This window comes from Myotis daubentonii, chromosome 2 (genome assembly GCF_963259705.1).
Source record: "Myotis daubentonii chromosome 2, mMyoDau2.1, whole genome shotgun sequence".
NCBI lineage: Eukaryota > Metazoa > Chordata > Mammalia > Chiroptera > Vespertilionidae > Myotis > Myotis daubentonii.
In genome coordinates this window covers 138,951,328-138,978,947 of record NC_081841.1, presented here as the reverse complement: position 1 = coordinate 138,978,947, position 27,620 = coordinate 138,951,328, and the positions used below count along the sequence as shown (strand labels likewise).

The following is a 27,620-nucleotide window of genomic DNA, read 5'->3' as shown; positions in this document are numbered from 1 at the left end:
CAATGATGAGAGAGACTCATTGATTGGCTGCCTCCTGCAGGGCCCCTACTGGGAATCCAGCCTGAAATGGGCATGTGCCCTGGCCAGGAATGGAACCATGACCTCCTGATTCATAGTTGATACTCAACCACTTAGCCACACCTGCCAGGCTATTATTATTGGACTTTTAAAACCATATACATGCAACGTAAAATTGAGTTTAAAAAGAAAAGAAATTTAAGTATTTAAAAAGTTTAAAGACCCGAAAAATGATAGAAATCTTTAAAATCACATTAAGGACTTCAAAATTACCTCATAGTATAACAAAATTACCAGTATTCAAAGTAACCACGTTCATGCAGCAGAGCCTAATGGAGCTAGCAGTTAGTCTACACAGTGACAAAATCGCATGGCATGTCCAATATTACTCACAAGTTTGTTTTTAGGCTGGGGTGCATCTGGCTGTTTACCCCTGTGTAGCATACTTGGACAGCTTCCCTGAATAGGTCCACTCACTCTCTGCCTCCCTTGAGAGAGGTATCTTTTCCAAACAGAAGAGAAATATGAACACACTAGTAGCCCGGTGCATGAAATTCGTGAACATTAAAATGGAATTAATTGACCTAACTGGTTTGGCTCAGTGGATAGAGCATCAGCCTGCGGACTCAAGGGTCCCGGGTTCAATTCCCGTCAAGGGCATGTACCTTGGTTGTGGGCATATCCCCAGTAGGGAGTGTGCAGGAGGCAGCTGATTGCTGTTTCTCTCTCATCGATGTTTCTAACTCTCTATTCTGTCGCCAACAATGGCTTCTTTTGGCTTCAGAGGTACTTTGTTCCAATAGTTGCTCTTTAAACATATTCTCTCCTCCCTGCTGTCAGGGGCCAGGGTGCAGGTGAATAAGATTGCTAGTTGGCAGGCCCCTGACAGCAAATTGGCCACCTGTCGATTCCGTGAGGAAAGGGGCTCCCTCTTCCCTCCTGTTAGGGTCCGGGGTGCAGGTGAATGGGGTTCCTGGCTGGCAGGCCACTGACAGCTAGCTATCCAACAGCAGATTCTGTGAGGAATGGGGCTCCCTCCTTTCTACTGTCAGGGTCTGGTTTGAAGATCGGCCATGTCCCCGGTTGGGCCAGACCCAGAGTTCTATCACACTGTGGCCTCCACCTCAGCAACTCAGGACTGACTGCTGCTGGGCGCTCCTGGTGCTCTGAGGGTGGGATCTTCCCTCAGGCCACACGGGAAACACTGGGGAGGGCGCAGCCCTTGTCAAAACAACCCAGGATTCAGTGGGTCCACATTCTGAGGGCAGGTTCCTGCCTCAAACCCCGCCCTCATCAGAAACAGCTCTAGGAAACAGCTCAGGGGAGGGCACAGCCATTGCCAAGAAACCCCTGCAGGACTGACTTCCTTCCACTTGGTCCAACTTCTGGCTTGATATTACACCCGAACAGCTCCGGGAAACAGCTCGGGAGGGCGCAGCACTTTGCAAAGCGACCCAGGATTCAGTGGGTTCATGCTCTGAGGGCAGGTTCCTGCCTCAAACCCGCCCTCACCAGAAACAGCTCCTGGAAACAGCTTGGGGGAGGGTGCAGCCGTTGCCAAGACAAGCCCTGAAGGACTGACTTACTTCTGCTTGGTCGAGATTCTGATGGTCGTGATGAACACCACCCATGGTTTTTATATAAGTAGATTTGGAACCTCAGACCTATAACCCCAATGTCACCTTTAAAGAGTTTTTGTAAGGAACCAAACACTCACACATGACTCTTTCCTTCTAAAAGCTAAATAGTTTTATAAGACATGAAGAAAAATTAAAAGTACAAGAGCAAAAAGACTTGCTTACCTGTGGGGACATGGACAAGTCTGACAGCACTATCAGTTGTATTAACATGCTGGCCTCCAGCTCCTTTGGCTCGAAATGTATCTATTCTCAAATCCTTAGGGTCCACTTTCACATCTACCTAGAACAAAAAGCGTAACATAAGTAAATTCTACACTCAACAAATACTTTAATACTAAATTTTTTCCAAAATTTTTCAAATAAACTGTATTGCTTTGGGTCATAAATCATAGCTATTAGACTAAGAGGTGAAATAAACTCCCTATTTCAATGGGTACTGTTTTTTAATAATGACTTAAGATGCTATGAGATCATTAAGTTATGCAATCTTTCAAGTTTCATCAGTTGTCATCCCACAAAGCTACATTAGATAGAAAATTTTGTAAAATATATGTATGTATGTATAATGTATCTACATATAAAGTTAATACTTACTATCCCAATTCTGTATTTGCAAATTCACCTACTTCCTAAAACTTATTTGTTTCCTCAAATCAATTATTACAGCACTTTCACAGTCATTAGAAGATACGCACAGAGCAGCAAAACTTCACATTGCTCTTCATGTGCACATTCCCACCTGAGAATGAACAAGGTGACACTCTGCTTTCTCTTTTTTTTTTTTTAATATATTTTTTATTGATTTCAGAGAGGAAGAAAAAGGAAGAGAGAGAGAAACATCAACGATGACAGAGAATTGATTGGCTGCCTCCTGCACAGCTCCTACTGGGAATCAAGCCTAAAACACAGGCATGTGCCCTGACCAGGAATTGAACCATGACCTCCGGGTTTATAGGTCGACAATCCACCTCTGAGCCACATTTTAAAAGCTTTGTGGATTCTGTTTTATGTAGAGAAGTGACTTCTATTTAGAACAAAACATCTTGGTCAGAAATAAAAGGGGCACCTTTACCTAGGGGGGGGGTTAAGGATTTCTCAAAAGTGACTATAAAGTTCAATAGGTCACCCTGAAAAATCACTGAATTTCCTAGAAGCTAAGACTTTTCAGTGTAACCACCATTTACAAAGAGTAAGTTTTCAATGCCTCCTGGTGAGGTTACCTCATGTGGTTGAGGAAGGACAATAACTGACATTGTTCCTGTGTGAATACGCTGCATCCTTGACGACAGGCCCACTTCAGGGATTCGCTGAACTCGGTGAATCCCACCTTCATACTTCAAATGCTTATAGACATTGTCACCAGAAATTCGGGCAGCTGCATGATGTAGTCCACCTGGGAAAAAATATCCAGAAATGATTAATGATTTCTAATTTGAAAAGGATCAAGATCTTAAATGTCCTTAATCTAAGGCCTGAATGTGAATATAGCTCCTTAGATGAGAACATAAAGTAGGTACAAAATTATTTTCCAAATGTAAATGTATTAATATATAAAAAGAAACACACCAAAATATTATGTACAGTTATCTCTGAGGAAGATTTTTATTTTCCTTTTTATACTTTTTTTTTCTCTAAATTTTCTATAATAAGCACGTTTTACTTTTATAAAAATACTATTAGAAAAAAAACTACTAGGACATTTTCTTCTTGAACTACCCTATGCCACCTTAGGATAATATGGTGCCATATAAAAAAGAATGCTCAATTACATAATAATTTGATAATGATGAATACTATAGGTCAGTGATGACGAACCTTTTGAGCTCGGCGTGTCAGCATTTTGAAAAACCCTAACTTAACTCTCTGTGCCGTGGCACATATAGAAATTTTTTGATATTTGCAACCATAGTAAAACAAAGATTTATATTTTTGATATTTATTTTATATATTTAAATGCCATTTAACAAAGAAAAATCAACCAAAAAAATGAGTTCGCGTGTCACCTCTGACACGCGTCTCATAGGTTCGCCATCACTGCTATAGGTCCTCCCAAGGTTTCAAGGATCTATCGAAATGTAGCTCTTACTTATCTGTTGAGTGGGAAGATTATCACAAAAGAATCTTAATGCTAGTTTCTTATCAAATGTGCTTTTTAAAAATATTTTTATGCAATAATATACAGATATAGAAAACCACATGAATCAAATGTATGACTTAGTGACTACAAGGTCAAGAAAAAGAACTTTGTCAGTCATCCTAAATGCCCTTTCACATGCCCCTTCCCAGTTACAATCTCCTTCCTTTCTCATTAGTAACCATTATTCTGAGTTTTATTCCTTTTTTAATAATAATTGTATTACCTGAATGTGCTGCCTTAGGCACCACAGTTAGTCTTATCCATTTTAAAAAGTTTGATTATGTCTTTTAAATCTCTTAATCTCATCATCCATCTCTTTTGTTTTCTACAAATTATCTGTTGAGGAATCTGGGCTATGACCTGTAGAATTTCTTACAGTCTGGTTTTGCTGATTGCATACTCTTCAAAAAATATTTATTTTATTTTATTGATTTTTTTAACAGAGAGGAAGGAAGAGGGATAGAGAGTTAGAAACATCGATCAGCTGCCTCTTGCACACTTCTTACTGGGGATGTGCCTGCAACCGAGGCACATGCCCTTGACTGGAATCGAACCTGGGACCTTTCAGTCCCCAGGCCAACCAACGCTCTATCCACTGAGCCAAACCAGTTAGGGCTGATTGCTTACTCTTGGGGAAATTCAACCTGTGTTGTTGCCCTCTGTATTGTCTGCAACTGGGCAGCTAGATCCAGAGACTAGATCAGACAGGAGCTTGAGCTCCTTGGTAAGACAACAGAGACAACAGGAAGCACATATTGTCTGGTTCTCTCTTCTTCTGGTCCTGCCAGCCTTTGATGCTTAATTGTAAAATGGTTATAGTCTATCATTTCTTTTTCACTTTTAAAAAATATATATATATATTTGTATTGATTTCATAGAGGAAAGAAGATGGAGAGAGATAGAAACATCAATGATGACAGAGAACAACCGATCGGCCATCTCCTGCATGCACCCATTGGGGATTGAGCCAGCAACCCGGGCATATGCTCTGACCAGGAATCGAACCTCCTGGTTCATAGGTTGATGCTCAACTACTGAGTCACGCCAGCTGGGCTCTTTTTCACTTTTTTTTTTTTTTTTTAATTAGTTAAGGTATTACAAATGTGTCCTCATCCCCCCCATTAACCCCCAACCTCCCCCACACACACAAACTCATGCTCCCATCCCTCTGTTGTCCATGTCCATTGGTTTGGCTTATATACATGTATACAAGTCCTTCGGTTGATCTCTTCCTCTTACCCCCGTCTTTTTCACTTTTAATTAAAGTGAATTTATAAAGAGATATTCCCCTTGCCTAGTACTTGCTTACCCACTGATACAGTTATATAGGAAAGGCAGGGTTAATGCTTGATTCTATTCCTTTATGTTTTACTAATATACCTTTCTGTTCCATTGCTTTATAAAGAGTGGAAGGGAGGGAAAGAAACATCGATGTGAGAGATACATCAATTAGTTGCCGGGGATCCAACCTGAAACCTAGGTATGTGCCCTTGAACCTGAGACCCTTTGGTGTGGAGGCTGCCATTCTAACCACTAAGCAATACGGGCAAGGCCCAATATCTTTCTTTTAACAATATAATGAATTAGGTAATTATTTTTTTATATATCACTGTGAACTCGCAGTCAGCATGTTTAAATCAATGACAATTATTGATTAAAATTCCACTTGCCCCATCTTTGGCCAGTGGGAGCCTCTTCAAGTTAACTTCTGAGTTCTTTTGACATGGCTCTTTTTTATATTTTTTTATTGATTTCAGAGAGGAAGAGGGAGAGATCGAAACATCAATGATGAGAGACAATCATTGATTGGCTGCATCTATAATAATAAAAGCATAATATGCTAATTAGACCAGACAGCCGAACGACCTTCCAGACATCCTTTCGGATGAAGCCGCAACAGCGGAGGCTAAGGCAGAGGTGGTTAGGGGCAATCAGGCAGGCAGGCAGAGTGGTTAGGGGCATCAGGTAAGCAGGCAGAGTGATTAGGGGCATCAAGCAGGCAGGCCGAAAGGTTAGGGGTGATCAGGCAGGCAGGCAGAGTGATTAGGGGTGATCAGGCAGGCAGGCAGAGGCAGTTAGGGGTGACCAGGCAGATAGGCGAGCAGTTAGGGGTGATCAGACAGGCAGGCAGAGTGGTTAGAGGCAGGCAGGCAGGCGAGCAGTTAGGAGCCAGCAGTCCCGGATTGCAAGAGGGATGTCAGACTGCCAGTTTAGGTCCGATCCGCAGGGATGGACATCCTCCGAAGGGTCCCAAATTGCGAGAGGGCTGGGGTATGGGATCCTCCCCACCCTCCCCCCCATCCCCGTGCATGAATTTCATGCACCAGGCCTCTAGTAATGATATAACAAGATATTCCAGGATTATTTTGAACATCTGCCCCACACTGGAACCAGCTATTTCTCCTTTCAAAGAGAAAGAATATTTTAAGACCACAATTGAGTGCTAGGGATGTTTACTGGGCTGGTCATTGTTTCTAGGCCTTTTCAGTGGTCAGAGATAGGAAATACCTCATGAGTTCATACTCATGTTGGGAGACAATTCTCTACCAGTTTCTTCTGTTCGACCTGCCTGCCCTTTTGTTCCAGAAAATCTTTTTGAGGGTGTTTGTATAGTGAACAGCTTTGGAGATGATGTCTACCTCTAGAGCAGTGATGGCGAACCTATGACATGCGTGTCAGAGGTGACACGCGAACTCATTTTTTTGGTTGATTTTTCTTTGTTAAATGGCATTTAAATATATAAAATAAATATCAAAAATATAAATCTTTGTTTTACTATGGTTGCAAATATCAAAAAATGTCTATATGTGACACGGCACCAGAGTTAAGTTAGGGTTTTTCAAAATGCTGACACGCCGAGCTCAAAAGGTTCGCCATCACTGCTCTAGAGCAAAGGACAAACTGCTCACATTCTTGGAAGATACAGTGTCTCCTTTTAGAGCAATGGGCAGGCATACTTACTGACCATTAAAAAAGACTCGAGCCCTGGCCAGTGTAGCTCAGTTGGTTGAGCATTGTCCCATGCACCTAAAGGTCGCTGGTTCAATTCCCGGTCAGGGCACATACAAGAATCAACCAATGAATGCATAAATAAGAAAAATAACAAATCAATGAATGTTTCTCTCTCACTCGCTCTCAAAACAAAACCTGCAAGACTTTAAGTCATTTGATATATAAAATTTTGCATGGAAGTGTTTCTTTTCACACAGCTTCTAGTGCTGTGTATATCTGTGGAATTCCCCTCTATGTTAATTAAACATTAAATTTATATATATATATATATATATATATATATATATATATATATATATATATATACATACATATGTGGTCCCTCCCCCAAATATTTACAAACTTTGAATATAAAGGCAGCATTTATTGAAATACATTTCATTTTCAAAATTGAGCTATCAACCCAGTTGGTGTGGCTCAGTGGTTAGGCGTGAAGGAGGTCACGGTTCCATTTCTGGTCAGGGCACATGCCTGGGTTGTGGGTTTGATCACCACTGTGGAGCGTGCAGGAGGCAACCTATCAATGATTCTCATCATTGATGTTTCTATCTCTATCTCTCTCTCTGAAATCAATAAAAATATATATTTTTTAAAAATTGAGCTATCAGCTGACCCGGTTTGGCTCAGTGGATAGAGCGTCGGCCTGCGGACTCAGGGGTCCCAGGTTTGATTCCGGTCAAGGGCATGTTCCTTGGTTGCAGGCACATCCCCACTGGGGGGCGTGCAGGAGGCAGCTGATTGATCTCTCTCATCAATGTTTCTGGCTCTCTATCCCTCTCCCTTCTTCCCTGTAAAAAATCAATAAAACATATTTTCAAAAAAAAAAATTGAGCTATCAGCTGTTAAAGTGTATATACATTTTGGGGGGGGGGGACACATTGAATTTAATATGCATATTTTAAAGATAGGTGCTTTCCCCTTTCTATATTTTAGTCTTTTTCTTCTTTTTTCTTAATCTTCACCCGAGGATATTTTTTCCATTGATTTTTTTCTCCTTTTTTTCCATTGATTTTTAGAGTAGAAGTGGTGTGTATGTGTGGGGGAGAGACAGAGAAAGAAACATCAATTGGTTGCCATTTGCACGTGCCCCTGACTTGGGCCAGGGATTGAGCCTGCAACTGAAAGTACCTGCCCTTGACTGGAAATCGAACCCAGGACCCTTCAGTCCGAGGGCCGATGCTCTATCCACTGAGCCAAATCGGCTAGGGCTATTTTAGTCTTTTTCTAACCACATCGTTTTCTTCTCCTAATTACAATAAATCAATCAATTTTTAAAAATTATAATTTCAATGTAGGTTTATTCTTACACTTTAATTTTAAAGGTATAGGAGTAAAATATTTAAAATGTCTGCTTTTTTGCCGAAACCGGTTTGGCTCAGTGGATGGAGCGCCGGCCTGTGGACTGGAGGGTCCCGGGTTCGATTCCGGTCAAGGGCATGTACCTTGGTTGCGGGCACATCCCCAGTGGGAGATGTGCAGGGGGCGGCTGATCGATGTTTCTCTCTCATCAATGTTTCTAACTCTCTATCTCTCTCCCTTCCTCTCTGTAAAAAATCAATAAAATATATTTATTTAAAAAAAAAATGTCTGCTTTTTGAAAAACATTGTCTTACTTTAAAAAATATCTTTATTTTGCCAGTGAGTCAGTGTATCTAAAAGAGAGGCTTCCCAACCATTGTTTAGGCTGCTCTACATACCTGAAAGAGATACTGATCTCTTCCTATTGTTCAGTTATCTCCCTCTAATTCCTGAAAATTGGATTCAAAATATATATCTCAGAGGTCACTGATGACATTTTCCATTATTCTTTTTTATAATGCTGCTGTCTCTGATTAGATTCTCCTAGAAACTCTCTCCTCTCTTGTTTCCATATTATACATCCTCATCTTTTTTCCGCTTATCTGACTCCTCTTTTTCTTTTGTGAACTAGTCTATATTTCTAAATGTGGACATTCTCCAAGGTTTAGTGCCCTGGATGGTCCCTCTCTATAGACTCTCCCTCACCTATTTCTCAGTATCAGACATTATCTCTGTGCTGACAGCTATCAAACATCTTTCTTCAATTCTGTTCTCTCACCAAAGCTCTGGTTATAAAACTTTACAATTTACTGGATATTTCTAAATGAACGCTCAGTATAACTACAAACTTAATAATTGAAAAACCACTTATCATTATTCTTACCAAATGGGCTGGCTCTGCTTTGTAACTCCATTCAATGGCATGAATGAATATTGCAATCCTGCAAGCTACAAATGTTAGAATCCCTGTGGCTCATCTCCTTTGTGCCAGAACAGACTAATGGTATGTAGCGTGGCTCTGGATCAGACAAGCTTAAAGTTAATCTTCGGAATGCCATTACTTATTGTGTGATCTTGGATTAGTTACTTACTCTGAGTGTACATCCTCATCTGTAAGATGGGACTGATAATACCTATCTCACAGGATTGTAAGGATCAAACAACCTACACTGCACATAGGACATATTAGGCAAGCAATAGCACCTCTTGTGGTCAGCCAGTCACCAAATTTTACCCATTCTTTCTTTGAAGGTATCTCACATCTCCCTACTCCACAGTCATATCTGGATTACTCTAATAACCTCTTTGCCTTAAATCTAACCTGTTCAATCCATTCTTTAGATTGTGTCAAAATAATCTTCTTATAATGTATATTTATTGCCTGGCTGGCATGGCTCAGTGGTTGAGCATCTATGAATGAACTAGGTCAGTGATGGCGAACCTTTTGAGCTCGGTGTGTCAGCATTTTGAAAAACCCTAACTTAACTCTGGTGCCGTGTCACATATAGAAATTTTTTGATATTTGCGACCATAGTAAAACAAAGATTTATACTTTTGATATTTATTTTATATATTTAAATGCCATTTAACAAAGAAAAATCAACCAAAAAAATGAGTTCACGTGTCACCTCTGACATGCGTGTCATAGGTTCGCCATCACTGAACTAGGTGGTCACAGTTTGATTCCCGTTAAGGGCACATGTCTTGGTTGCGGGCTCGATCCCCAGTGTCGAGCATGCAGGAGGCAGCTGACCTATGATTCTCTCTCATCATTGATGTTTTTGTCTCTCCCTCTCCCTCTCTAAAATCAATAAAAATGTATTTTAAAAGTTTATTTATCAAGTCACATTTTTATTAATAAAACTCCCTGTCAAGGTCTGTTCAGCTTTCAAGGATGTTCAAACTCTATCCACTCAAGCCTATTTCCTATTACTTCTCGTCACAAATGTGCCCTGGGGAAGTTGGCTTCCTCACTGTCCTACACACACACCAGTATCTTTCCCACCACCATGCTGCTGCTCAGGTTGTTCCTTCCCTCTGCTCTCACTGGCTGTATTTAAAATCTGTACCAAGCACAATTTACTTATGCTATATACCGGTTTTCATTTCCCTCGATTGTTTAACTTACATTAATCCTCTTTCTCCACTTTGATAGTTTGTGGTTTATTATTCATGACCCCCTCTGTCTACTACAGTGTACCACTGTGTAACCAAGCAGATGACTACTTCCAAGTGGATTAAAAGAATGGGAAAAACTTACTATCAGATGTTCTGATTTAACATACTTAACATACTTGCACGAGCAAAGGCTTGCATTGTTTGTTATTGTTTGTGTTGCTTAAGTTTTTATCAGTCCAAGTAGATGGAAACTTTTTGAAATTAAAGACTAATGACTAACTTCTCCTGCATTCCCATAAAAATCTAACATATCATTAGCCACTTAGTCTAACTGGAAAACCTTCCAATTATACATCACATAAGTCATAAAGTTCTTTAGAGTAAAAGCCTTAACATACCTTTGCTTTGAACAACAAAGCAATGCTTTTCCAGGCAAGGTTCATGCCTATCCTCCATAAGGAAATGTTCTCTTACTTAGATATTCCTTTCTGGGAGGATATCTCCCTCCCTCCCACTCCCTTCTCCAGTTAAAAACTCTACTATGGTAAGCCACTGGGATTGATGAGTCTATGTCACAGTATTTAGCACATACAGATCAAATGTTTAAAAAAACAGGACAACATGGGTCTAATGAAGCTCAGGGGAAAAATATTTCATCAGTGGACAGAATCCTCAACTACACCTACCATAATCAGCAGGTGTATAATTCAGAAGTTCAAATTTCCAGTGTTTATAGCCTGAATAATTCTGGTACATGTCAAATATTTCCCGGGTAAATTGTTGGCAGATATCACCTAAAAGAAAACACAAAAAATATTAAGTTGGCACAAATTTAAGAGAACCCTTCTTAATTATAGGTCCCTTAAGAAATGAGTAACTACTTCAAAAGTGAAACTTTTAAAGTTATAATGTGTCAAACCAAAGTAAAATTTAGATGTTTCTTATATTCTTTACAATAAAATTATTTTACAGACCTCCAGTAGTTCTTCCAGATGTCACCTCTAAAATAACATCATTTTCGTCATATTTTTCCTTTGGCACTAAACTCTGGAAAAGCTAAAAAAAGGGAAAAATTATAAGCACTAGTATATATATGTTCTATATACACATATAATATATACACTGTCTTTACTTGAACTTAGATAAAAGACCCAAAATATATATTAAAAAAATCAGTAATTAAAGTCATAAAACATCCCAATGAAGTCTACTCCTAAAATGCTTTAATAAGTAGACCTAATTAAACGTAAAGCAAGTGATCAACTATTTTAACAATGAAGTTACCTGTCAGGACGTTCTCTACGATGCTACCAGACTATCTTAATTTTCTAAAATGCAGAAGTTTAGATCAAAGTCTAGTGTTCCATTCAATTTTCTTCAGATTCTGCCTACTAGTTCTGAACAATAACTTCTTTCATCTAATGAATAAAGTAAAGCTTTGGAAGTCTTCATTTCTCACATGACTGCACATTCTCTCCTGCCATAAATGACAGCAAGCACTAGGCCAGTGATGGCGAACCTATGACACGCTTGTCAGAGGTGACACGCGAACTCATTTTTTTGGTTGATTTTTCTTTGTTAAATGGCATTTAAATATATAAAATAAATATCAAAAGTATAAATCTTTGTTTTACTATGGTTGCAAATATCAAAAAATTTCTATATGTGACACGGCACCAGAGTTAAGTTAGGGTTTTTCAAAATGCTGACATGCCGAGCTCAAAAGGTTCGCCATCACTGCACTAGGCTGTGCCCTGCCTTCTCAGTAGAGTTGCTTTGTTTAAAGAGGATGTTGAAGACTCCCAAGACAAGGCTCAAATAGTTTCTTAGCTATGATTAAAAAAAAAAAGGAGAATCCTAACAAAGAAAGTAACCAACTTTCCTCTTAGGAAGAAAAAGGAAATAATTTTATTTTTTATTATTACTACAAGGTCTTTCAAATCAAACTAAAAGTACCTATGGGTCATGATACTCCCTACTGTCAATTTTTAAAATACTCCATCTCTGCTAAAAATGATCTAGTCTATGGGAGAGAATATTAGAGTCAGACATCTTACTTTGATTAGCTGGTTAAATACCTCCAACTGATTCCCTTCAGCACCTCACAAAGCTCCTCTACTGGATTCCCAGAATAGGGAAGACTAAAGGCAGGAGATGGCAAATATGACAGAAGGGAACATGGTATACAGTTCTGTGATTTTAGACAAATCATCCATTGAGCTGTAAGGAGCTAAAAGACTTGTGTTAATCAACTGTCTCTAGATCTTTGGATTCATTCCATTTTATCCGGAATGCAAATTTTCAATCCTTAATTAACACAATCACCATGAACCATTCCTCCTTTCTAAGACTTAAAAACCCCTGATGCTTCCTCTTGGTGAACTAAATTTCTTTATCAACATGTGTTCCCTTGCCGGGCAAGTTAACAGATTCAACTTTAGAATATTGCTGCTGGGGGGTGGGGGAGTTTTTATTCTTTGATATCTATCACAATTCCTTCAATCTCATTCTGTAGCAAATTATAGAACTAAACCCAATCCAAACCCTTATTGTACGAGAAGATTTAATAACTGGTGTTTGGAAAGTACTTTGAGCACCAGTGCATAATCTAGCGTATATTAACACTATTGAGATTAGTTTACCTTCTAAAACATACCTCACTGTATAACATGTTAATTTTTTGAGCAATGGTTTGCCTCTCTTCCAATGCAAGTTCTTGTAACTGCTTTTCATCTTGTTTATTTAGACCTACAAACCAACAACAGTAATGATGGTTAAAGTTTTAAATACTTACAGGAAAACTCTTAAATAGCTACCTAATCTCTGCCTACTAAGTTTTATTTCAGTTGTGAAGGCAAGAAATTATACAAAAGAACAGTTAGAATAGTTAAGAGAATATCAATAGACAAGTATTTGTAAAGGATGTCCAAAAATTCCCGTCTTTTCGAAAAGAAGCATGATCTTGCCCCAACAGCTTATGATTTGAATGTCTGTAAGTAATTACAGAAAACAGTGATTAATCAAACAGAGACTGGCTAATTAAATATAAACCCAAATACGATGTTTTGGAGTAAACTGGGGTAGCCATTTCTTGTCGAAAGGTGGCAACTATTACCCAGCACACTCTGAGTAATCTAGCATGGCTAAAGCTTCCATTTTTGTAGAGTAAATGTAGCCAGTATTACTATTATTATAGAATAGCAGAACTATAAGCATAGAAGAGAGTTTAGAAACATTACTTTTCTTTCAATTTCTGCATATTGTGAAAAATTTTCCTAAGAGAAAAAATACTAAGACAATAGCAATATTAATAACTACTTAAAAAATACTAAAATTAAAAATAAATAGCTCTCACATCATATACAAAATTAACTCAGGTAGATCAAAGACCTAAATATAAGAGCTAAAAATATAAAACTCTTGGAAGAAAACAAAGATATACTACTTTGGGACCTTAGATTATACAATAGTTTCTTAGATAATATGACACCAAAATTACAAGCAACAAGAGAATAAAAAGATAAATGGACATCATCAAAATTTAAAAGTGTGGTGCTTCAAAGAACCACCCACAGAATGGGAGAAAAATTTCTGCAAATCAACTATCTGATAAAGAACTTCTGTCTGGCCCTGGCCAGACAGCTCAACTTGGTTAGAGTATCACCCTGATACCCAAGATTAGGAGTTCATTCCCTGGTCAGGACACATAAAAGAATCAATCAATGAATGCATAAATATATGGAACAACAAACCAATGTCTCACTCTCTCCCTTCCTCACTCTCTCTCAAATCAATAATAAAAATAAAAAATAAAAAGAACTTGTGTCTATAACATAAAAACTTACAAATCAGTAACAAAAAGACAAATAACTCAGTAGACAACGGATCTGTACAGTCATTTATCCAAAGATGACATGACAAATAGGCACAAAAAAAAAAAAAATGCTCAACATCATCAATAAGGGAAAGTCAAATGAGCTCTAGCCAGTGTGGCTGTTGGTTGAGCATCATCCCATGCACCTTAAAGGTCCCGGGTTTGATTGCGTCAGTGCACATGCCAGGGTTTTGGGCTTGGTCCCCAGGAGGGTACATGCAGGAGGTTTCTCTCTCACAGTATGTTTTTTCTCTCTCCCTTTTCCTCCTCTCTCTCTGTAAAATAAACAACATATTTTAAAAAGATATTTTTTAATTTTAAAAAAAGAAGTTAAATGAAAATCACAAGGAGATATCACTTCACACTCACTAGGATCACTAGAATCAAAGAGGCAGATAACAAGGATTGGCAAGGATGTGGAGAAATTAGAACCCTCAGACACTGGGGATGGAATGACAATGGTGCAGCCACCTGGAAAACAGTCTGTCAGTTCCTCAAAAGGTTAAACATAGTTATGAGACACTCAGCAATCTATGCCCACACAAAAACTTGTACTCAATGTTCCTAGCAGCATTGTTCATAATAATAAAAAAGTGAAAACAACTCAATAACTCAATTTCCATCAACTGATGAATGGATAAATGAAATGTGGTATAACCATACCATGAAACATAATTCAGCAATTAAAAAATGAAGTATGGATACAGGCTACAACATACATAAACCTTTAGAATACTATGCTAAGTGAAAAAAGCCAGTCACAAAGGACACATACTATAGGATTCTTTTTATAAAAAATGCCTGAAATAAGTAAATCTAAAGAAACAGAAAGTAGAGATTGTCTATGGCTAGTAGGGAAGGGGGTGATTGGGATGAGATGGCTAAAGGGTGATGAAATAATACCTAGACCAAATAAACCCTTTGATGGGGGTAGGAACTATACTTTTGTATCCTTGGTATGTAGCACTGTAGGGCAATGCTCAGTAAAGGTCTGTTCAATAAATTAAAGCTTCTAAATAAGTCTCCCAGACCCTAAAAACTTCCTGGCAAGCACCACAAGGAGCTTAGTCTCTTAGTAGTTGATCTTTAGTAGCTGAAATACTTCACACATCCAGAATACAAAGTCCTATCCTTTCCAAGTGTAGAGCTTATTACCTGTAGGCTTTTTAAAGACTGAGTTTTGGGAGCAGGAGTGAGGTGGTAGGGTTCATTGGAGAAAAAAAAAGGGGGACAGCTATAATACTTTCAAAAATAAAGCCAGTGTGGCTCAGTGGTTGACTGTCGACCTATGAACCAGGAGGTCACAGTTCGATTCCCGGATAGGGCACATGCCCAGGTTGTGGGCTCAATCCCCAGTGTGGAGTATGCAGGATGCAGCCAATCAATGATTCATCATTGATGTTTCTACTTCTCTCTCCCTCTCCCTTCCTCTCTGAAATTAATTAAAAATATATATTTTTTAAAAGACTTAAGTTCATTTAACTTAGAAAATCACTCCTGTACTTATACACACACATATATTTTACTTACTTTTACACATTGATTCTAATTCTTCAATTGCTTTTTCGGCCTCCTGAATTTCTTGGTAAATGGCTGTAAGTGGTGCCAACTCAGCATGTCTTTGATTCAAGGACCTTTGGTCCCCTTGATTTACAGAGATATGCTGCAAACACTGATCAAGTGTTTGGTACTCCTTATTCAGGTCCTCCATATATTTCTGTAATGCTTTATGCTTCCAGAGCATCTTGGTGTTTTGATGACAGAATCTCTTAGAGCAATTCTTATTTAACAGACTATAGAGAAGGTGATTCCTGTTTTGTCTAAAAACCCCCAGCCTTGTATCAAGATGTATCTGTGTAAATTGATAAAAAAGGGGGTGGATGTGGCACTGGTGATGACCATGAAGAGATGGATGTCTAAAGAGCCAAACACAGAGGTGACGGTTCATCTCAGCATCTGAAATAAAACAAATAAACACAATCTGGAAAAAAAAAATCAACTCTGCAGATATAATATAGCTGGAAGGAACCTGAAGAAATCTTGTTCAGTTCACTCCCTGAGCCAGCTCCATATGTGGTTCTCAAATTCCATAACTCATAAAAATAAAAAAATTCCTCAAACCTCTGAAAAGAATGTATTAAAATAAATGAAGAAAGCACAAAGCACTTTTTTCTATCCACTCAACATATATATAATTAAGGCAAAAGTAAGAGTGTAACCAATAAATATATCAATAGAATGTGTTAAATCAGTCAGCTATTTTTATAGAAAGTATTCAGAATACAGAATTAAGTGCGTGAACAAGCACTTGATGAAAGGTATAATCATTCAAACTTTAGATGGTTCACATATTTTTGGATTTCTGAAGTTTGATGTAAAGAACAACTATTTTCTTATATCCAGATGTCCAAGAAGTGAAGTAATTTAATCATGATTATTTACTCAGCCAGAGACAGAGCTGATTCTAGAATGCAAGTTTCCTATTGAGAACTCAGTGCTTTCACTTTCAAGTCTACAATCACTCTTCAAAGATGCTTCCCTGCCCAGATCAGTGTGGCTCAGTTGATTAAATGTTGTCCTGTGTACCAAAAGACCACCGTTTTGATGCCTGGTTAGGGCACATGTCCAGTTTGCAGGTTTGGTCCCAGGTAGGGGTGCATATGGGAGGCAACCAATTAATGTTTCTTCTCTCTCTCTCTCTCTCTCTCTCTCTCTCTCTCTCTCTCTCTTCCCCTCTCTCCCTCTCCCCTTCTCTTTCTCTAAAAATCAATAAAAACATTTTTTAAAAGGATGATCCCTTCAGCTGAAATCCTAAAGGAAGAAAGCTTCAAATATTAACAGACTAAGGAAGTAGCTCTGGTGAAAAGGGACAATGGTAATAATTACAGTTGACCCTTGAACAAAATGGGTATGAATTACAACAGGTCCACCAGGTTGGGGTGCATATGGAAGGCAACCAATCAATGTTTCTTTCTTCTTTCTCTCTCTCTCTCTCTCTCTCTCTCTCTCTCTCTCTCTCTCTCTCTCCCCCTCTCTCCCTCTCCCCTTCTCTTTCTCTAAAAATCAATAAAAACATTTTTTAAAAGGATGATCCCTTCAGCTGAAATCCTAAAGGAAGAAAGCTTCAAATATTAACAGACTAAGAAAGTAGCTCTGGTAAAAAGGGACAATGGTAATAATTAGTTGACCCTTGAACAAAATGGGTATGAATTACAACGGGTCCACAACATCCTGATTTTTTTCAATAAATATATAATCAGCCCTCTGTATCCGGTTTTCCATTTGCAGATTCAAACAACCATTATTGGGAATCCGTGGGGCCAGAGAGCCAATTGTATGCATTGTTCTATACCACTTTATATAAAGGATTTAGCAACTGGGATTTTGGTATCTGTGTGGGTCCTACAACATGTGTACTCAGGGATGACTGTAATTAAGTTTTGGGGAAGTCAAAAGTTATACATGAACTAGAGGCCCAGTGCACGAAATTCATGCACAGGTAGGGTACCTAGGCCTGGCTGGCGATCATGGCTGATCAGGTTCTCCGCCTCCCACCTCCTCCTCCTCTCGCTCCCTCAGTGCCCGGCTGCTGCAGCTGGTCTCCCGCCATGTTCCACGCCGCCCCCTGGTGATCAGTGTACGTCATAGCGAGCAATCGAACTCCCATTCTCCCAGTCGAATTCCAAGGGGACACTTTGCACATTAGCCTTTTATATACATAGATGTTTGACTGGGGGGTTGTTGCCCATAACCCCTATATTGTTCAAGGATCAACTATACAAAACAGCATAATCTCAATTACATTTTCTAATTTTATCTACAATACATGGTATACATGTAAAAAAGGTACAGAATATTTTGAAAAAAGAAAACTAAAATGTAAATATCAAAATGTTAAGATGGTTTCTAGTTGTGGGATTACTGATACCTTTTGCTTGCTTTATATTTTTTCTACTTTTTAGTGTTTTCCAAGTCTCCTATACTTATAATATGTATTACTTTTATAATAAAAAAAAGTTACTTTAAAAAATTACAAGTTAAAAAGGAAAAAATTACAAGCTAGGTGAAATTGGCTGTGTACAATAATTATCTGTTCTCCTCCCCTCTAGCAGAGATAATTAAGAGCTAACAAACGTACACAACCGTTTTTACTGAGTATGAAAGGGTTCCAAGAACACTTTGCCCCTAAAAATCCTGTGGTTCAAAGTTGAAATAAAGGTCAAAATGTACCCAAATCAACCTTTATTGTCTCTGGTGTTCCTACTGCTAGGAGGTGCATTCATCTATTAGCTCTATTGTTCATTATAAGTCTACTAATTTATACATCATTATCACCCAGAAAACAACATATTAAAAATTTGCAGGGTTCTAGTAATGAACTTTAACAGACGGAATCACATTCAAAAAGGCACTGTGGACGAATATACATCTATGCCCAGTAACCAGGAAAGTTACGTCCCAAAGTTATGTGCGTCTTTACCTCTCGTCCCAAACACGTCAGAGAGGTGTCCATTTGAAAACGGACAGAATAAAAGGGTGGTAAATAATTGTTGTAACACTTGTGGCTAAAATTTCCATCTTAGGAAGAGTAGAATAATTCTCAAGGTCATGAACCTCAGTGTTAAGGAGGCAACAAACCAAGACGGTTACTGTCTAGGCTGGGGTTATACCTGAGAACAGCAAGCTTTCTCCGCCGCCGACCACCGCTAACAGAATCCCTGGTCCCCTCCAACAACTCTCAGGGTCCGCGCGTCAGGCGCGACAAAAATCCCGGCGCGGGCAGCACGTGTCAGCCGCACTGTGAAACCCGGTAATATGGAGTGATCCCATAAGACGGGAACATGGAAAATAAACTGGAGAAAGAAAAAAAAAATACCTTTTTAAGATCATGAAAGAGAAAGGGATTGTGAGTACTTAAAATAAAAAGACGTCAGTGTTTCTTACTGAGGTCGGAACCTTCTCTAACCCGGTACATTTCAGCCGGAAAGGCACGGAATCACTTTCATTTCCTGGGTCACTGCTTCCGGGTTAATCCTTGATTCCCGTCTTCACCTTCATGTGGACACTTTTCCATAGTGATTGGGCTTTCGCTAAAACAATGAGGTGAAAGAGGAAACAAAAGAGAAACATGAAAGGAAGAAAGATTAAAAAAAAATTACAAGGCGAGAAAAATTGCCCTGTGGCGACCACACGGCGTACTTATCCCGAGCGGAAGCCCAGGACGAAGGTTGTGATGCGACGGGAAGGTAGAATGTACTACAACTCCCAGGAGCACCCACCCAGTGATTCTGGGAGTTGTAGTTTATCTCCGGACAGGCGCGCCCCCTCCGCCCAAAGATGGAGCTTTGGTTTTCAGGTTAAGGGAAATCCAGGAGAGAATGCTCTCTACAATTTTGATTAAGAGATGAAGATTGACAATATATTTAATGTAAAGTTACAAGAATTTTCTTATGTATAGAGCCACTAAAGTAGTGATTCCTTAATTTCTTTTATATGAGGACCCCATTTTCATAATTCAAAAATTTTGGGGCTTCTGCTTGTTTAATAGCTGTGCTTTCGACTTTTGTTGCCTAGGAAAAGACCTAATGACTAAATGAGAGTATAAATGTGTATTTTTAAAAATCATAACGAAATCCAAAAGAGAGACTATAGATATCTACAAATTAGTGATTTTATAGATGTTTCATGCACTTATATAATTTTAAGGGCTCAACTTAGGTTAATAGCTTCTAAACCACCGATTAAATAAAGAATTTAAAAATCCAAATAGTAAACAATTCCAAGGAAATGGCAAGCATGTTGCCTTACTTTAAATATTCCAGTGGGATACAGCCATTAGCAATCACATTTACAATATTTCTTCTTGAAAAGCAAAAAGAATCCCATATTACCAACTTCACAGGATATTTTCTCAGGTTATGAAGGTGCATATAAGAAGAATTAGCCACACATGTAAACACATATCTAACTTTCATTATTTCAAGGTATCTACTTCTATCTACATGGTTTAAACCTATTAATTCATTTCATCCTTACAATAACCTTAGAATATCTATTGTGCATAAGAGAAAACTAAGACACAGAGAGCTTAAGTAACTTGTCCAAGGTAAAAAACAAGAAACAAAAACAAACTAGTAAGTGATATAGCAGGGATTCAATCAAGGCAATCAATCTGCCTTAATGACCTGTGGCATCTTAAGATATCCTACAATGTGAAGATTAGAAAGCTTGGTATTTCAATTAGGTATATTTTACTATAGAAAAAAATGAAATCAGGAATTATTTAGCAATTTAATACAAAATTCAAGCTCTCAGTAAAGTAGAAAAGAATTACCAAAACAGAGATTATTTTCCTTATATTCTTATTATTTTTCCTGAAACAAGCAAAATACAAAGAATGAAAAGGCAGTATTTCTTTATTTCTTTGTATTTATACTGGTTCTCAAGTTTTTCTTAGCTTGAAAAAAAAAAAAAATGGAATGCGCCACCTGCTGGCATATTGAAACTAGATCACTCAAATAATTTTCTGTCAAAAGCATTTAAGAGGCCTTGAAAGGTCAACCTACTATCTTCCTTTTACTCTTAAAAAACAAACAAACAAACAAACAAAAAAACCCTAGCTGGTTTTGCTCAGTGGCTTGAGCATCAGCCTGGAGACTGAAAGGTCCCAGGTTCGTCAAGGGCACATGCCTACGTTGCGGGCTTGGCAGGAGGCAGCCAATCAATGATTCTCTCATCACTGATGTTTCTATCTCTCTTTCCCTCTCCCTTCCTCTCTGAAATCAATAACGATTTATAAAAAAAAAAAAAAAAGAAAAGAAAAGAAAGAAAGAAAGAAAAGAAAATCGTTTGTAACTATATGTCTTTAAAAAAAAAAAAAAAAGGCAAGGAAAGACTAATCCTGGAAACTCCCTTTTCCCCCTCTAAACTAGTATTAGCCTTGGGTGAAGTCAGCTCTTTAACAAGATCATTTAGTGTTGACTCTTACAACTTCTTGGTAATTTCATCTGTCATCTTAAATTTCTCTTCCACTATCATCCTAAATATTTTTCTTAAATAATTTGCTTTGGTTTTATTTTTTTAATACATTTTATTGATTTCAGAGAGGAAGGAAGAGGGAGAGAAACACCAATGATGAGAGAGAATCATTGATCAGCTGCCTCCTGCATGCCCCCTACTGGCAACCCGGGCATGTGCCCTGATCGGAATCAAATCGTGATCTCCTGGTTCCTAGGTTGGCGTTCAATCCCTGACCTACAATGGCCAGGCCACTTTGGTTTTAAATTGTACATTTTCAAACCTTTATTTCAATAAATTTAATTGTTCCATCTTTTTCTCCTTCAAATATCCTTTATAAGTAATTTTCAAATACTCATTATAAGCATTAATGTGTTTTCCAACTTAGACCCAGAGTGGTCTACATTGAGGAATATAATGTAACCTACACTGTATGTGTGTGTATATAGATATATATCTTTATTTTTTCAGTTTTTATTATGAAAAATTTTTAAATGTTCACAAATAGAACAATATAATGAACCCATATAGCTATCACAAATTCTCAACAGTTATCAACTCGGTATTTCACATGCCCTCCTCCTACTCTCTATCCTCACTGTATTATTTTGGTGAGATATAAAACATCATTTTTTCATCTGTAAATATTTTAGTATGTAGCTCTAGAAGATAAAGACTTTTAAAATATACTCACCCTTAAAAATTAAAAATAGCATCTTAATATCATCAAATATCTAGCCGGTGTTCAAATTTTTCCCTAATTGTGTCACATTTGGGGGGAGCAGTTTGCTTGTTATATTAAATATAGCAATTTGTTGCTATATTTTTAATCTATAGGCCACCCCTCTTTTTTTTTTTTTGCAATATATTTGTTGAAGAAACCAGATCCTTTGCCTTGAAGGGTTTCACACAGTCTAAATTTGTTGTAGACTTGTGTTTATCATGTTCCTCCCCGCCTGCCCCCCCCCGCCCCCCGTATTTCCTATGAAGGAATCTAGAAGCTTGATCAGATTCAGATGCCGGGAGCTGGTCCATCCTTGCTGTTTCAAGGGACCTGGCATATATGGCGTACTGTTCTTAATATGTTTGCTCACCTTCTTGGCACTATGTGTTTTAACCAAGGTCACCTCTCTGAGAAAGGTTGTTTCCCCAGGTAGGGATTTTCCCCTGAAGTTAGGGAGGGAATACAACCCCTTAACTAAGTGCCAGGGGGGTAATTAATCACTTTAACACAAGAACAATCATGCTTAAGCTACATAATCTTTACTCCCTGGAATGGAGATAAGAAATGCCCTAACCTTTGGAATAGAGATTGATAGGATTGGAATCAACTGGTATAAATACAGATGTAACAAGACAATAGAAACAGAACCTAGACACAGAACCTAGACACAGAATCTACACAGAACCTAGAGACAGAAGAACTTCACTGGAGAGAACATGGCAAAAGATCCTGGACAGAAACTGGCCACAGAACCTAGAGACAGAACCTAGCGAGAGAACCTGGCTGAAGAACCTAGAGACAGAACCTGGCTACAGAACCTGGATAGAACATGGCAAGAGAACCTAACTAGAACCTGGTGACTGAACCTGGCTGGAGAACCTAGCGAGGGAACATGGCTACAGAACCTAGCTGGAGAACCTGGAGAACCTGGCTGGAGAACCTAGCAAGAGAATATGGACACAGAACCTGGCTGGAGATCCTAACCAGAACTTCGCTGGAGATCCTGACCAGAACTTGGCTGGAGATCCTGGCTAGGCTGCTGATCAACTGAACACTGTCTCCATGTCATTCCTTCTTCGCCGACTCCGTCCACACCTTTGGGGACCCCTGGACCTGCTGGGGTTGGACCCCAGCATTCAGATTTATATATTTTGTAGTTTTTTTCAAAACTATTTTCTAGGTGGGTTAGCTACCTTCAAAGGAAGATACAAGATATTTAGTTGTGTCTTTTAAAAGTTATACTAGATATTTAAGAGTGCCTAGGTCCATTACATCATTAGAAGTTGCAAATAGTGATTTTTTTATCATTCTGTTCTCATTTATTAGCTGGAACCTAAATTGTTATAAACAGAAAATTTCCCTCATCAACTATTTATTGTTGCTCTTGCTTTGAGTTTTACAGGAAAAATTACAATTTTGCGAAAGTAGAGAGGTGATCAAATTCAAAGCTTGTTTTCTGAACAGTTTCCAAGATTTCCAAATTCTATTTCAATCTTATCTTTTTTTGGTTTTTTCTTTATAGTTTTAAATGTTTTTATCTTAAAACATAAACACAGTCTCTCCCATTATCACTATCTCCCACCAGAGCATTATATTAGTTACATTTGATGAAGCCACATTGACACATCATTATCACCTAAAGTCCGTAGTTTACATCAGGGTTCACTCTTGGTTTTGTATACCCACAAAGTATAACTTTGGACAAATGTATAGTGACAAGTGTATCTAGCATTATAGCATCATTCAGAATAGTTTCACTGCCCAAAAAGTCCTCTGTGCTCTGCCTGTTCATCCCTCCCTCTGGCAATCACTGATCTCTTTTACTGTATCCATAGTTTCTCTTTTCTTGAATGTCATTTAGTTGGATCATATAGTATTTAGCCTTTTCAGATTGGCTGCTTTCACTTAGTAATATGCATTTAAGATTCTTCCATGTCTTTTTGTGGCTTGATAGCTCATTTCTTTTTAGTGTTGAATAATTTTCCATTGTTTGGATGTAGCACAGTTTATTTATATAAGGCTAGGGTTTTGAGCCATCCACACAGATATTGGAATCATAGTAGATGGATACTAGGAGTGAAGTTGAAAGGATAACTACTGTCACTTGGCAAATGAACAAATGAAGGATAGAGACCAAGAGGAAAAGGAGAAGAGAATGATAGAGCAGTGGGATGAGAAAAAAATTCTGATTCTTCCCCCCACCAACTCCTATAGAATGTAAGGAGAGGAAGATACAAAATGAGAGACAATGTCCTGGATAAGGCGTGGGTATCAATTAAGGCAAGGAGGCAGAGAGTGCTAAGTGGAGGAATTGAGGATAAAGCTGAGTGGAAAGATGTGGCATAGGGAACAGCAGTAGGAGGGTGAGTTTAGAGAGAAAGCAGAGACAAACACAAGAATACAACAGAAGTGAGATGACTGGAGAGGTGTGAATCTGATTATGGCTTTGAGAGAACCCTAGTATAAAAATGTCTCTGTACTACCTGCCTTAGTTAGGCATCATCCTGTACACCAAAAAGGTTGCGGGTTCGATTCCGGTCAGGGCACATACTTGGGTTGCGGGAGACAACCAATTGATGTTTCACTCTCACATGAATGTTTCTCTCTTTTTCCCTCTCCCTTCTTCTCTCTCTAAAATCAATTTTAAAAAGAAAAAAAAGCAAGTCCTTAGGTGAGGAATTAAAAAAACAACAATAAACTCTCAGGTTGAGCAAAAGTATGGAGTTTAGAAAGAACTGGACCTGGTATAGTCACTGCTACATAAGGTAATTGATTGTAGGATAAAGTGAAAGAAAAATCTGAGAATACACTGAGTTTTAGACAAAGGGGCCATTGAAAGTTTTGATACATTGAGAAACCCAAGTAGAGTTTTGAATAGAAAAGATATCTGGAAGCAATGTACAAAGTTTAATGGAGAACCCTGACCAGTGTGGCTCGGTTGGGTATCGCCCCGGGCAGAGAAGGATTGATGGCTCAGTTCCTGGTTTGGGCACGTTTTGGGCTGCATCCACCATGGGGTGCAGGAGGCAGTGATCGATTGATTAATGTTTCTCTGTCTCTCTCTCCCTCTCCCTTCTTCTCTCTCTAAAAATCAATAAAAATGTATTTTAAAAAACAAAGTGTAATGAAGAGAGAGCCTGAAAATAGAGGGTTGAGTTATGAGGTTTGAGGTTTTTGCAATATTTAGTCTTAACATGGAGTGGGAATGGAAAGCACTGGAAGAAAGGGAGAAATGTGACAGATCTAGAATCTAAAGGACTAGGCAACTTGGATGTGGGGAATAATAAAGAGGGCTCAAAGTTGATCAGAAAAATTTAACTACAAGAGTAGGGTCACTAACAAAAATAGAGAAGTCAGGACTTGGACTGGTTTAATGGGAAGATAGGCTTGCTTTTTACTGTCCAAGTAGAAAATACTTTTAAGACATCCTGATGGAGATATTTAACAAACAAGTAGGAATAAAGGCTAGGAGATCCAAAGAGGGCTTGATACAGATTTGAAATCTGCTTGCTGTTAATAATGGAAGTTATGGAAGCCAGAGAATTTATTTTTATTTTTTTAAAGAAATATTTTTATTGATTTCAGAGAGGAAGGGGGAGGGAGAGATAGAACCATCAATGATGAGAGAGAATCATTGATTGGCTGCTTTCTCCCCCCTTCCCCGCTCTCCCCCCCCCCCCTGCCGGGAGCCGGTCCATCCTTGCTGTTTCAAGGGACCTGGCATATATGGCATATGGTTCTTAATATGTTTGCTCTCCTTCTTGGCGCTGTGTTTTAACCAAAGTCACCTCTCCGAGAAAGGTTGAATCCCCAGGTAGGGATTTTCCCCTGAAGTTAGGGAGGGAATAAAACCCCTCAACTAAGTGCCAGGCGGGTAATTAATCCCTTTAACTACGAACAATCATGCTTAAACTACATAATCTTTTCTCCCTGGAATGGAGATAAGAAATGCCCTAACCTTTGTAATAGAGATTGATAGGATTGAATCAACTGGTATAAATACAGTTGTAACAAGACAGAAACACTCAGAACTTAGAAAGGGAGCTTAGAAGAGAATTCAGAAGACAGAACCTACACGGAGCCTAGAGACAGAAGAACTTCGCTGGAGAGAACATGCCGGAGGATCCTGGAGAGGGACTGGCCTCGGAGCTTAGAGACAGAGCCTAGCGGGAGAACATGGCAAGGGATCCTGGACTGAACCTGACTACAGAGATTGGCAGGAGAACCTGACTGGAACCTGGACACTGAACCTGACTGGAGAGCCTGGACAGAACCTGGCTGGAGAACCTAGCGAGGGAACATGGCTACAGAACCTCGCTGGAGATCCGAAGCAGAACCTCTCTGGAGATCCGGGCTAGAGATCCTGGCTAGGCTGCTGATCAACTGAACGCTGTCCCCGTGTCATTTCTTCTTTGCCGACTCCGTCCACACCTTTGGGGACCCCTGGACCCGCTGGGGTTGGACCCCGGCACCCCCGCCCCGCCCGCCCACTGTGGATTGAGCCTGCAATCTTGGCACATGCCCCTACCAGGAATCCAACCATGATTTCCTGGTCAACGCTCAACCACTGAGCGACACTGGCTGGGCTGGAGAGTTTATTAATTCTGCTTTGCTGATGAGTAGTGGTGTTCGATGAACATGTTTTATTATTATTTTATTTATTTATTTTTAAAATATGGAACGCTTCACGAATTTGCATGTCATCCTTTGCACAGGGGCCATGGTAATCTTCTCTGTATTGTTCCAATTTTAGTATATGTGCTGCTGAAGCGAGCACTGAACATTTTTTATTGCTGTTGTTGAAAAAGAAAGCAGAATTGTCTAGACAAGCAACATTTAGGTCTCCTAAATTTTAGGAAAAGAGGAGTTTGATTGAGCATCAAGAGAATGACTAGGAAGAAAGACAGGAGGAAACCAGGATTATGCAGGTGTTGGTTACCTAAGTTAGAAAAAGTCAAGAAGGATAAGGTGGTCCACTGTGGGAAATGCTACAGGGAGGTTAAGGAAACTGTAAACTGAAAAAACTCTTTGGATTTGGCCACTAGGCAATCCTTACCATGTAAGCTTCATGAGGAAAGATATTTTTGTTTATTAAAAAGCTGCTTGTCATTGCCCCGACTGGGCGCTTGCTCAGTTGGTTGAAGCATTATCCTGTACTCTAAAAAGTTGCAGGTTCAATTCCCAATCACAGCATATACCTGGCTTTCACGTTTGATCCCGGTCGGGGAGCGTGTGGGAGGCAGCAGATCGATGTTTCTCACATCAATGTTTTCCTCTCTCTCAAAATCAATAACAAATAAAACATATCCTCAGGTGGATTAAAAAATATGGAGATCATTTCACTTTCCGTGTTTAAAATACTTCAATGGCTTCCCACTGAAAATAGGATAAAACCAAACCAAAACACATTGCCTCAGATGGCAAACCCTGCACAACTTGGCCCACAGCTTCAACTAACCTGCATACCACTTTTCCTCTTTTTTTTTTTTAATTTAATCTTTATTGTTCAGATTATTACATTTGTTCCCCTTTTTTACCCCCATAACTCCCCTCCTCCCAGTTCCCGCCCCACCCTCCGCCCTCACTCCCCACCCACTGTCCTCTTACATAGGTGCACGATTTTTGTCCAGTCTCTTTCCGCATCTCCCACACCCCTTTCCCCCCAAGAATAGTCAGTCCATTCCCTTTCTATGTCCCTGATTCTATTATGATCACCAGATTATTTATTCACTTGATTCTTAGATTCACTTGTTGATAGATGCATATTTGTTGTTCATAATT

General features: G+C 38.9%; 1 protein-coding gene and 1 non-coding gene across 2 annotated transcripts in view; both read right to left on the bottom strand.

The window, feature by feature from the left end:
- MTRF1 (mitochondrial translation release factor 1) overlaps positions 1-19,311 on the bottom strand; it is a 43,580-nt gene extending 24,269 nt beyond the window's left edge. The window contains exons 1-8 of the mRNA XM_059684742.1: positions 19,043-19,311; positions 18,769-18,951; positions 15,629-16,054; positions 12,881-12,972; positions 11,199-11,280; positions 10,911-11,018; positions 2,879-3,051; positions 1,821-1,938 (exon numbers count right to left, since the gene is read on the bottom strand). Coding sequence (XP_059540725.1) covers positions 1,821-1,938; positions 2,879-3,051; positions 10,911-11,018; positions 11,199-11,280; positions 12,881-12,972; positions 15,629-16,046 — 991 coding nt within the window. The 5' untranslated portion in view covers positions 16,047-16,054; positions 18,769-18,951; positions 19,043-19,311. The remainder of the gene's footprint in view (positions 1-1,820; positions 1,939-2,878; positions 3,052-10,910; positions 11,019-11,198; positions 11,281-12,880; positions 12,973-15,628; positions 16,055-18,768; positions 18,952-19,042) is intronic.
- A 7,197-nt stretch (positions 19,312-26,508) lies between these two features.
- Positions 26,509-26,616, bottom strand: LOC132228871 (U6 spliceosomal RNA). Its single transcript, XR_009451481.1, has one exon. It is a non-coding gene; the product is annotated as a U6 spliceosomal RNA (small nuclear RNA).
- Between the last annotated feature and the right edge of the window lie 1,004 nt (positions 26,617-27,620).